Raw genomic sequence first — 12,446 nt, forward strand, 5'->3', positions numbered from 1 at the left:
TGAGGAAGGGAGGGTCGTTCCCTGCATAACAAAAGACTTGGAAAACGTTTCTAGAAACACAAGAATTGACCCTCAAGGTTAAAGGGTCGATCCCCACAAGTTGGAGCCTAAAAATAGATATAGGAAATCAAAAAGATCGACCCCTTGAAGGGTAAAAAGTCAATCTCTACTGACATAGAAAGAAAAAATATGCCCAAAGATAGACTCGTAGGGTTTAAAAGGCAATCCTTAGGGTTTAGTATGGAAAAAATATAAGTCCCAACTTGAGCCTTACTTTTTATTTTTCATTACTTCAGCCTCCATTCACTCTCCAACAGCCCCCAAACCCTCCTACAACCATCAAAGACCACATTAGCAAGGATTCAACCTTCCAAATTCGAATCTAAGGTGGGACTCACTATTTTTAAGTTTTAAGGATCATGGGTTTAACCTAACACCCAGTTTCTACAAATTTCAACTTATTAATCCTTTTTTGTGTTGACGATTTTAGGGGTTTTACTCTTCAAAAATGTTATGGAGGTAAGGATATTTAACATTCTTTAATAAATGATTTCAGTTTAAAGTTTGAAGGCTTGTTGGAATTAAAATGAAGGATATTCAATTACTTAACTAGTTTCAAAAATGGCTTTTGCTAGAAACTAGGCGACTTATGGTATTTGTTGTGCAAGGTGATTGATGGAGCTTGAGACTGTAGGCAAGCAAGGTTTTGGCAACACGAAGCTTAGGAAAGAATATGCTTTTTGTCAAGGTGAGCGAGTACACCTCTTTATAGTATTTTATACTGTATAACTAAACATGATTTGTCGACTTGGTTAACTTGCATGATTTGAATGCTATTTTGATATTGATAAATGTAAATGTTTAAGCACAAATGTTTTCAATGAAGCTTTTCGAACTATTATGTAAGTAAATATCTCTACTATATTTACTATATATTAGTTTTCAACAAGGGAGACAAGCCCTTTCAAAAGTTTTCGATCAAAATCTCCTAGGATGGATGAATGAGGCATGATTGGCGCATGTCTAGATATGTACCTAGGTGGACAAATAGACACCCACCCAAATTAAATTTGATTGTGAAATGTTAGAAAGCCCACCAAGATATATACGCTAGTGTGGATTATTAGAGTCATCTCTATGAGAAGGTGAAGGTGAATGTGAATGATAGAATGCCCAGTAATATAAAATGTTAGAGTGGATGAATAAGTCTCCATAATTTAAGGATCATATGTGTGGATGTATAGAAGCCCACTAATAAGTACATGAGACGAATGATAAAATGTAATGTAAGGTACTCGTTTTATTTTGAAATGAATTGTGAACTACTATTGTGTTATAAAAGTATGAATTTTGTATAACTAGATGTGGGGATAGAATACCACATGAATATAGCTACATGTGGGGGTAAGAATTTCATACAAATATAGCCAGATGTGGGGATAAGAATACCACGCACAACTTCAGCCAGACGTGTGGGTGAGAATACCACACGTTATCCTAGCTAGGGTGGGGGTGCAAATACCACACATTATCATAGCCAAATGTAGAGGTAAGAATACAACATAGCCTTATAACCGTGAGTCAGGCAAACGTACCCATCTCCCAATATAGTCAACGATGTGAGGTTACTCTTTTTTTCACCAACAAATTTGATATTGTGATTTTTATATCTATAAGTGAGTTCAATGATATTGTACTTGTATGGAATGAAGATGTGTTTGATTGTTCAAGCTATGTGTTCATGTGTTGACTGAATATTATTGAACTAGTGAGTATGAAGACTTGAATGGTACTTTTAGATCCCAATATGAGAGATATTGCTCGACGGTCAAGTTGTGTGAAGATTAATATTGTTGCCTAAGGTGAAAGTACCGGTGTTTGTGATGTGAACTCTCTTGTTTTTCTCCTTGCAAATATTTTGTACTTAGAGTTATATTGGTTTATCAAATCCTTTATGTATCATGGATTTCAATTGCATTTATGGGAAATGGTTTGAATGATGTTATCAAATGTTTTAAAATGATGTTATCATGGATTATTGCAAAAACTCTTTCCCTTAGCTTGTCGCATTCTTGTATCCACTTACAGAGTCTTTGTGAATCACCCGCTAGTTTTTCTTATTTTTGTTTTACAGATTAGTAGCTCACTTGGCTTGACGCCTTGTGGAGGAGTAGCTCAACTTGCATTTGATAGGTGTGATAATGACTTCCTTCTAACCTTCTAGTGTCGTTACAATCCGTATTGTGTTGAGTCTAGTCTTACATTGTTTGTATTAAATGTTGACATTTGGTATTATAAATGAGTATTAAGATACTCATGTTTACTTTATGATTGTGGATTATTCTATTGAACACAAAAAGGGTGCATAGATGATGATACCTATTGAAAGGACCATATATGATAATGATATGTGATTCGTGTTGGACCACAAAAACTATATGTTATTCTACAGTTTTGATTAAACAAATGAAATGCCACACTTTACGTTGAGAAGTTTCATATTGTGTGATGATATTTATGTGTATATTGAATGATTATTTGCATGAATGTGGTGGATGACAAGCTAACACATGTTGATTGATAAGCTTTCTTAAGCCTAGTGGGCCACATCCACATAGGTCCTTGTGCCGGTCATGTCCCAGAAATGGGATTGTTAATAATCTGCATGGTGGAGTTCATTATGTTAAATGAGACAATGTTTGTAACCACAAAGAAATGGGAGGGCTTGGATTAATCGATCTTGAAATTAGGAGTAAGGCTTTGCTCACTAAATGGTTGTGGAGGTTTGCAAACAAACGGAGAAACCTATGGAAAGAAATCGTGATAGCAAAGAATGAATGCAATCTGTGTGCCTTGTTACCTAAAGCTGCTATCACTTGTAAATGTTCAAACACTAAGAAAATTATCATATCTCCTTTTTATGCCTACTGATAAGTTCATTTTGTAAGTTTCTGATAACATGGGAGTTATTGTAAGTGGTGGGAAATCAATATCGTTCTGGCATGATGCATGGTTAAAGGTTATGATTCTGCAAAGGGAGTTCCCACGATTATTCGCCTTGGTAGTAAATAAAGATGGATGGCTATGCGAATATGGGGAATGGATTAATTATAGATGGGAATGGAACATCGAGTTATGAAGACAATTATTCGTTTGGAAATTTCAGCATTGGACAAGATTGTGGAGCTATCTTCGAGAATATACTTGAGTAAAGGTATGCAAGGTGGGGTAATTTGGAAAGCTACATCTAGTGATAAGTATTCCTCTATCTTTTTGCAAACTTGCATTAAACTCTCATTGCCAAATAGTGAGCTGTGGAAGAAAATTTAGTTGGGTTTTTCTCCTTACAAAATTAAGGTATTTGTATGGTAACTAATGTGGGAAAAGATAGTTATTAAGACGGAGCTTGCAAAAAGAGGATTAATTGGTAAGGAAAAGATCCTTTATGCGTTGTGTAAGTAGAGGCCATAAACTGTACGACATCCATTCTTTACAAGTTGTGAGTCTTGGAAAGTTTAGAATATGTGGCGCTAGTGGTGATCGACAAAGAGTTTGGTTGCTTGCATTTTATGTAATTAGATGGTCAATGAGGCTATTGCGTAATAAGATTGTTTTCAGTGGAAAGGTGTGGGATGTTTTAAACTGTATGGCCTCATTAGATTGCCTGAATTGACTCTGATGATGGAGAATATTTACCGATGTCCTTCTAATGTGAAAAGTTTTCAAGACAATAAAACTGCAAGACCAAATGTTATTCGGATGGCTCCATAAGAGGGGTGGGTAAAATTTAAGTGAGGTGGGAATTGGTGGCATTTTACGTGATTATGGTGGTTTAACTAAAATTAATTTGTCGAGATCAATTAATGCAGGGGACATGAATTTTGCAGAAATACAAGCCATCAGAGAAGTGTTTTTATTATGTGCCAATCACATGAGTTATAGACAATGAATTTATGGATTAAAAGTGATTCAATGCATACAGTTTTGTGGATAAACAACATTGAAAAGGCCCCTTAGAGATTCGAGAAGTGGTTAGTACAGATAGAAAGCATGCAGAAACTAATTCCAATGGAAAGTTACTCATGTATTATGAGCAGCAAATAGCGAAGCTGATATGCTTGCAAAGGATGTAGAAGTGTTTCAAGTGTTTGATTAAGTTGGTTTGTAGCAATAAAGCGATGTACAATTTACAAAATCTGTTAGCCCGAGTTAAGAGGGGTTTAAATTTGATACTGGTTGAATTAGGTGCAGATCTACAGACACAAGCTGCATTAGTGTCAGGTTGGACTACTTACCAAAACAGAATCTGGAAGCAGAAGAGTTCCATGTGGATATAAACGTGAGAGGGGAGTGTTCTTCAGTTATTGGACTTTACGGGAATGTAGAGTTTTGTATCTGTTAGGTGTCAGATATAAAACGACTTAGTGTGAACAGAAGAGTCCGGTTACGTGGAGAATGTGGCACCTGAGACGGTTCTTTTCAGAGTCATGTGCACAGACAAATAAAATTGGGACTGCAGTTTCGTCAGCAGTAATTGGGAAGAAGTTGATGTATCTGGACATCTCCAATGTCTCCAGGTACCTTGCTATTGGGGGTTATTTATTTGCATTTCTATATGTAATCATAGAAGTCCAAAGTTATTTTAGGCTTTGGTTCTTGGTAATAATAATGCATACTTTAAAAAAAAAAAATCAATTTGAGCCACAATACTCCCTCTTGTGCTAAAAAAAATTCTCTGGCTATAGTTTATGTAGTTTCAATTTTTCTCAGACATCTGTATTTTATTTTCAATTAACATCTTACAGATAATTTCTATTTCGACAAGAAGTTAGGTTATTAATTTTATCCAATAAAATTTTTAAAATACTCTTAACTCAAACTTTACTTCTTTATTCACGTTTAATGGTATTTTTATAATTTTTACTAAACAAAATTAACAGTCTAATTTTGTGAAAACAGAAGTTGTCGTAGGACACTAATTGAGAAGAAAGATATTCATCAGATGCTTATTGAAAAAAAGAAGCTCGAGATGTCATGTGCAAAGAATTGAACAAAGAATGTAAGTAAAATTTATCCTAATAAATATTTATTTAGGGTTCTGTTGTTCCCTTGCTCAGCATTCTTAACATTTCTGGACTTTCTTTTCCATTTTAACTTTTTTTTTGCAAAGTAATTGAAAGGTTATTGTGACTTGTGTCGTGATTGATAGAAATCAAAAGAACTGGAATTAAAGTACATTTATTTAGAAGAAAATTATAGAAAGAACTAAAGCTGATTCATTATCAAAAACCAATTCAATAGCTTGACCCACAAATATTTTGCTTCTGAGTTCACAGATGGAAAAAGCTGTCTTTCTTCTTCCCAATTGTCCAAATTTCACAAATGTCATAGACACAGATGAAGCAAATCTAAATTCAATGACTATTTTACACTGGATTAATGAATCTACAAAAGCTGGGGTGATACAGAAGCTGATGCATTAAAGGAAAAATAAGAGTTGAATTGAGTGAAGCTATTATTGCACAGGATTCTCCACTACGGCTTCATCTGCAGCTGACTCTGGCTTGTTCTCGGTGCAAAGCTTTTTGGCACTTGATTCAGGTTCACAATCATTGACTTCAGGAGCTTTATGCTTTGATGGCAGAGATGATGATAACTCGGTTTTAGACTCGGAAGGTTGCGTAGGTGAAGCAATAGCAGATGAAGAAGAAGGTTGCAATTCTGAGTTTTGGCTTGGATCAGTCGGTGTTGACATGCTTAGTGAAGGAAGTAAGGCACTGCCAGCTTTCTGTTGTTCCTCCAAGATCTTCTGCAAATACCTTGCATGTTCCTCTATGCGTAACTGAAGTGACCTTTGTAGCTGTAATCAATCAGAACAAGTTAAAATCAATCAGAAAAGCACATAATGGACCAATTAATGTATCAGCTTATAATTATGAAGTTATACCATCCAATTCTAGTTCCAGCTTTGTTCTTCTTATACTATTCAGCTTTTCAGAGGGACACAAGGAGTACCGAACAAGGACAAGGACTAATAGAAGGGAAAATGAAGACACAGCTAACATAAATGAATGATATGCCATTGGTGTCAGATGCATCCGTAAACTGAAACAATCTCCTAGAAGAGATGATAAATACATCCATAATTCATCTGAGTGAGCAAGCAAGACCAATTTCCAAAAACAACACTATATTAAGAATAACTACTGGCGGGGAAACTGATTTACCAAATCGAGAGGCAAAGTAAGCATGACAGATTTGATAATAATCGGTATATTTCATAATAGTCAATTTCAACATCCTGGCTATACAAACATAATACCTCAAGCTGTTCATGTAATTGTTTCTGTACTTCCATCTGCATGCGCAAAGCTTCAGTGATATGCGTACCCCTAGGACAAAAAAAGGTGAAAGAGCATTTAACCTAGTGTCTTATAAGAGAAAATGAGAAAGTAGAGTTGCTTTAAAGAAAAGAAACCAACAGCTACCCTTTTTTCTTTCCATCACTCTCATTGCCACTTAAAGCTGCTTTCTTTTCTTCAGAGCTGGAAGTCTTCTTCTCTGAAAGTCCGAAGGGGCAAAAACATGTCAAATTTTTTGTGAAACATGCTTATTACAAAGAAATACGGTAGTAAATATTTCTATTTAAAAAATATGTCTAGGAGTTGCAAAATAGAACAGTGAAAATATTGCCAGTGTTTCTCTGCAAAAAAAATTTTAATTGTGCACAAAAGCATAAAGTTGACAAAACTGAATAGATGATATATAAACACTAACTTAAATATTTGTTTTACCGGTAAATTGGATGATAACAATAACCATAAGGACAAGTTATTTTTGATAATGAACCCATTACCTTCTTTCTTCTCTGGCATATATTTGGCAAGTCGATACTTCTGTAAAGGTAAATGATAGATAATCAGGAAAAAGGATCAATATCAGAAGCAACTAACTCAGAATATATTCTTCATTCACCTTATAGAATTACTTAAATACCTGTAAGTGGCTCTTCACATGGTAGATGGTCAAGCCTTCAACATTCATAAGCTTTAATACACCCTTTGGAGTTGCCTCTGCATCATGTATTAAAATAGTGAGTTATAATTATGGCAACATATTTCAGATTATTCATAATATACTAAATTGATCAGAAAAATTCACAATTTTATACCGGAATACAAACTAAACTCCCTAAATTAACAACATAAAAAACCCTAAGACATGTTTATCTTTAGAATAGGCAACATAACCTACTTACTTTCAGGCCCATCAAGCTTGCTTACGGCCTCAACAAAACACTCATGGAGCTCTGGAGTCCATCTCATTCTTGGCTTGTGAACAGCTGCAGGCCCAGACAGTCGAATACTCGAGCATGCATCAGTAGATGGTACCACAGAAGCAGAATTTTGATTGCATGTGAATGCTACATTAAGCTTTTGAGGTGTTTCATATATTTCCTATATGGGCATCAGTATTTAAAGCAAGAAAAGGATGAGAACAAGTGCAAACTGACACCTTTTGTTTTCTGTTTCAGGTTTCACTTCAAATATCTTTTAATGAAAAAACATATCTCACTCAACCATAAATAAAATCAGTATCAACAGTTAGATATTATCAAGAATCATTGATAGCTGCAACATACTTACGTCAAGTCTGGGATTTTCTCCATGGTCGGCAATAGCTATGTCTAGTTCATCAGACAAAAATTGTAGCTCTAATTGTTCGGTAAGGGTGAAATTATTACTTTCGCAATGCAAACCATGAAAGTTACCATCACAATCATCTCCAGGAAAATTAAGGAAGTCCTTCATAATAATTTCTGAGTGGTCCTCATTATATGGATTGTGCAAATCCTCACTAAACACCACAGGAGATTTTGATGAATCAACAGCGGATATGGACTGGCCGCATGTGGGAGGATGTGGAAGAAATGGTAAATTTCCAAGCTGTCGTTGGGTTTCAGATGTAGATGAAGATGACAAATATAAACTGGTACAGAACACAGAAGAACGTGAAAATGCACTCTTAGCATGTGAACTCGGAGAAATGGGGCTACTTGGCCCAGATTTTAGATTATTCTTAAATGATTCTGTTCGTATAAAAGGAAATGGATGTGGAGATGAACATTCACCAGCCAATGAAGATTGACCTTCTGATCCGATACTTAGAAAATTATGAATTGGGGACGCAGCAGTATGATGTGACTCTCCAATTCTCTTGCTAGGCTCACTTTGTGTTACAGATATATAGCTAGGGTGATTCATCGTCTTGGATGACATTCCAACCTTCATCCAGCTATCAAATTGACAAATACCAAAATATTTTAGAAGTCAAGAATGACAACCACAGATCCTGAATGGCAGTGCAGTGATTGAACCTCAAGGCTGCTTCAAGATTAAACATCCACTAATTATGTGTCTGCCAGAATAGTTAAATACAGTCTGCAGGTCTATGCAAGGACTGCAGTCTGTTATCACCAAAAAAGGTTACATTCTTCAAATAATCAACTCTTAAAACCTGAAGCAGTGTTGCTGATCAGCTGAAAGTGGGAAGAAAATAAGCATCAAATCAATCCACTGACTTTGAGGATAAAGGAACTATAAAATCCAATCCATTGTCATTTTAAGACAACATAAATAAACATTGTCTTCCCACGAAGGGACCTGTAAAACAGAATACAAGTTAAGCAATCAGCATAACAGCATTGGGTTTATTGCAAGAAAACAAAAATCTTATACAAATGAAATCCAATCAACCATATTTTGGAGAAAAAAAATTCAAATGATTAGTTTTAAATGCATGCAACGGCTCACATCGTAATAAGTAAAAGAATTAGATGTCTTGGCTGATCGCAATAAGTTTCTATGCCATAACCAGGAACAAAGATAGTTCCAGCAAAAGCTAAGAAGCATTAAAATGCATGAATGATGCATGATCTGGGTGACAACAGCAGTTGTAAACTTATAATGAAAAAATTATGCTTAATGAGCTAAGAGACTCATAGAGATTTCAGCACCTTTGCAATGAACACAGGTTTTCACTTTCATACCTGACAGAGCAATAGAACCAATTAGTATTAATTCATTCTCACATGAGATGCAACTTCTTCAAAATATCATAAGTCTCGAAATATGATTCATCTCAGAACTAGAAAGACGCACTGTAGGAATTTAGTACTCACACAGTAAATCTTTTCAGTTAAATACTTTAGAATAGTATTTACTGGCCACAATCAGGAAGCTACATAAATTCCACTACCTTGACAAATTAATTTTGTTCTGAAAGCACTCCAAAGGTTAAAACTTTGAGGTCGTTTGTTCAAAAGGAGGGTGCAGTTCATGGGATGGAAGAAGGCTATCTTCCCTTGTGTAAACCAAGGCCCACATACCAGTAGAAAAACTTGTTCTAAAGGGAAAATCAAAAAGAGAGGATCTTTCTGTACAACTGTCTATCATTTTTTCTTTTTGGTCATATAACTGTCTACCATTTATTAATAAAAATATCTAAGGCTGCTAGGACAAACAGCAATGCAATCTGAAGGCATTATTTAAATGCTCTGCAGAAACATGCTATGAATTGAGAAAAGGGATGTGGTTGCCAAAAAAATGGGACCTCCCAATCCTTACTTTTGACAGTCACGAGACTGGAAATCCTCAGTTTGAGATATGATCGCATGTTGAAGAAACATAGGATACACAACAGAAGTTAAATGCCTCTATCCTTTGCTGCACTGCTACCCAGGTCTCCCAAAAACCTCAGTCGCCAGCACTTCCATCACAAATCAAAAGCTGCCTTCACAGAGCCCTTAATAGACTTTTGCTAGTAGCAAAACTAAAATTTTTCAAAAAATCTTTACAGAGTTCCACTAGTACTAAACTTTAATTCCTCAAACCTCTAAATATGCCTTACCAGCCCCAAGTTCCAAAATAATACTGTGAGCTTGTTGATTCCCAAAATAGTACCAAAATCTTCTCCAATATATTTAAATGGCAATATCCACAGCCTCATCTGTCTTAGAATCCTTCTTTTATTTTTATATATTGTGAAGCTATGAGATCTAAAAGTTAAGTTTCCTAAACCACAAATTGTAGCTAACAGACCCCGGATCCTAAATGTAAATCTCCAAATTCAACTGAAAGTACACAATAAAGGATTTATAAGCAATTAAATACTAATACAGTGTTAAATCTAAAATTTCACCAACAGTAAATTTTGAAATTTGTTGATACTCTGAATGCTGCGTAAAAGCATTTTGCATTTTCAGTGTAAATATGATTTCTCTTCCTGATACTAGTTGCATAAACAAGTCATACTGAGTTCAAACACAAGAGTTACAACATAGAGACATAGGGGAAGAATATACTATATTTTATATGGCATTGGAGAATTTTTCCAATGACAACAGCAGCAATATTTTAGAACCCTTGTGGTGGGATTCCAGCCTTCAACATAAAAAGGTCAACCTTCTCTTTAATATCATTTGCATGATAGTTTTTTAATCCTTTGCTTTCACTATGTACCAGAGCAAATTCACCAAAAAGTTTTATTGAATGCTATCAAAACAAATATCACCTTCTTCAATAATCAAAATTGGTGTGCTGATGGAGATAAGCAGGCAACTACTACTTGGATACCATGATTTGTGAACAAGGAAACAAGTGTTATATTTCACTACAGATACAAGGTGTCAGACATGCAGATAAGGCTATTAAGCGATCTAATTTCTAATTACATAACATCCAACATATACAGTTAATAGCACTTTGCTATTTATTTGCATGTTGAATGACAACAGGTGTCAAAGAAAGCAGGAAAATGTCAATCATGCATAATTTTCAAATTCAAGCACCTCCAAGCTGTAAAAGTTTCTTCAGTCGATAAAGCTTAATTGTATAAAGTCCTTAAGTAGATAACACAAAATCCTCAGAGAAAAGTCCAGGAGAGTGTCATATATGGGAGGATAGGTATCTCATGTCTCCAAGTGCCCAACTGGCCAAACTTTTGAGTAGAAAATTTGGCATAAAAACCATAGCTTTTGCAAAACCTCAAAGGCCAAAAGGGTAGAAAAACACTGCCATCTAATATCAGTCTAACACACCATAATCACAAACGTATAAACATAAAAAGAGGTCCCCTGTGAAGTTCTGTGAATTGCAAGAAAAAGGTTATGGGTACCTTAGCCATTATAAATAGAAAAGTTATAATTGTAAAGCACCTTCTGTTTCAATACTCTAGATTGCAACAAGGGTTCTTTTGGTCAATTGTCAAAGCACCCTGATTACAAGGTTGTTTCTATGCTTAAATCCGGTTACACAACCCACATAGAAAAAGGAAATCTCGTATCGCTAATTTGCTATAATTGAGAAAGCAATTGAAATTCATTAAGTAGCACTCCACTCTTTTCATATAAACTTCTCTAACCAGCAACTACCACTCCCGATGTAATAATACACCGAAGGCGAGAACGTAATCAAAATTATCATCATAAAAACATTAACAGAAAAGGGTTAATATTATCCTTGAAAGAGAAGATTCAAATACGAATGCAGTTGAGGTAGCATAAGAACTCAGAAAAGAAAGGAATACCAAACATATACTCCTATTTTATTGAGTATTTGACATAGCCAAACCGCATTTAAATAAGCATTTGAAATCCAAATTGCCAAAGACAACTCAGAAAGAAAAGGAAACCCACCGAGAGTCAAAGCTAAAACATGCAAAAGACCAAAAAAAAAAAACTTAAAACAGAACCCAGAAATGCTAAGTCCCGGAGATTACACACATCCATTCTTATCCGGACCAACACAACCAAATATATATATATATATATATATATCAACAGCAACACAAACATACAAAAATAGGAGGAGAAGATGGACAACAAAGCATACCAGAGATTATATAAGCCTATTTTGCTTGCAATTGAGCAGACGAAAGGATTCTGGTCTGGTCTGGTTAAGTTTATGACAGAGCATAGATCTTGGGAGGAGTTAGCGCATTGAAAATTTGGTCGTAACTTGGAACATAGATGTGAACATAAAATTGTTGATATGGTTGGAATCTAATCAAACCGTCTCAACACTTACCAGTTTGGCTTTGCCAAGTAAGTGGCGAGGCCAAAATTGAAATGAGGATGGGAAGAGCTGTCTTTCTGTCTTATAGATTTGGCTGCGCTTCAATTAGTGTTTGATTTTCCTTTTTAATGTTATAAAAGTCCTAAAAGTGATATGATGATTGTTAATACATCAGCATGGTGTTTTTACGCACTTTGTTGGCGAATGGTGTCCACGTACCAATGAAGTTCGATTCAGATCACCTGTCACTTGCCAAAGTTTGGCCAGTGCTGATGTCAACTTTTTTTCTTATTCTACATTCCATCATTAGTGTACACAACTTTTTCCTCCGTTTAAGACTGCCGTTAATTCTTGCTTTGTCATCTTCTTTAC

At 35.3% G+C, this 12,446-nt stretch overlaps 1 protein-coding gene and 1 long non-coding RNA gene across 4 annotated transcripts; one reads left to right on the forward strand and one right to left on the reverse strand.

The window, feature by feature from the left end:
* LOC18595526 lies at positions 231 to 2,496 on the forward strand. Of its 2 annotated transcripts, none has more exons than XR_001928348.1 (4): positions 231 to 387; positions 491 to 519; positions 636 to 748; positions 2,135 to 2,496. It is a non-coding gene; the product is annotated as an uncharacterized LOC18595526 (long non-coding RNA). The 2 variants fall into 2 exon arrangements; XR_001928349.1 differs by having other exon boundaries at positions 233 to 387; positions 669 to 748.
* Positions 5,254 to 12,172, reverse strand: LOC18595528 (myb family transcription factor PHL6). 2 transcript variants are annotated; one of them, XM_018123806.1, is made up of 9 exons: positions 11,892 to 12,172; positions 9,017 to 9,049; positions 7,647 to 8,663; positions 7,259 to 7,457; positions 6,997 to 7,073; positions 6,857 to 6,896; positions 6,489 to 6,561; positions 6,323 to 6,392; positions 5,254 to 5,860 (listed from the first exon to the last, which is right to left on the reverse strand). In XM_018123806.1, the coding sequence occupies exons 3-9, from the start codon at positions 8,289 to 8,291 to the stop codon at positions 5,516 to 5,518; spliced, it is 1,449 nt and encodes a 482-aa protein (XP_017979295.1). In that variant the 5' UTR covers positions 8,292 to 8,663; positions 9,017 to 9,049; positions 11,892 to 12,172; the 3' UTR covers positions 5,254 to 5,515. The 2 variants fall into 2 exon arrangements, with proteins under 2 accessions (XP_017979295.1, XP_007023582.2); XM_007023520.2 differs by lacking the exon at positions 9,017 to 9,049 and having other exon boundaries at positions 11,892 to 12,164.

The sequence above is a fragment of the Theobroma cacao genome, chromosome 6 (assembly GCF_000208745.1).
Source record: "Theobroma cacao cultivar B97-61/B2 chromosome 6, Criollo_cocoa_genome_V2, whole genome shotgun sequence".
NCBI classification, from domain to species: Eukaryota; Viridiplantae; Streptophyta; class Magnoliopsida; order Malvales; family Malvaceae; genus Theobroma; species Theobroma cacao.

What these genes read in the sequence shown, in the direction of transcription:
- LOC18595528 (XM_018123806.1), bottom strand. Translation starts at nt 8,291, where the DNA reads ATGAAGGTTGGAATGTCATCCAAGACGATGAATCACCCTAGCTATATA. An exon ending in GAGAAAATCCCAGACTTGAC is followed by an intron (nt 7,458 to 7,646) that starts GTAAGTATGTTG and finishes ATGCCCATATAG; the next exon opens with GAAATATATGAAACACCTCA. An exon ending in AATTACATGAACAGCTTGAG is followed by an intron (nt 5,861 to 6,322) that starts GTATTATGTTTG and finishes GATTGATTACAG; the next exon opens with CTACAAAGGTCACTTCAGTT.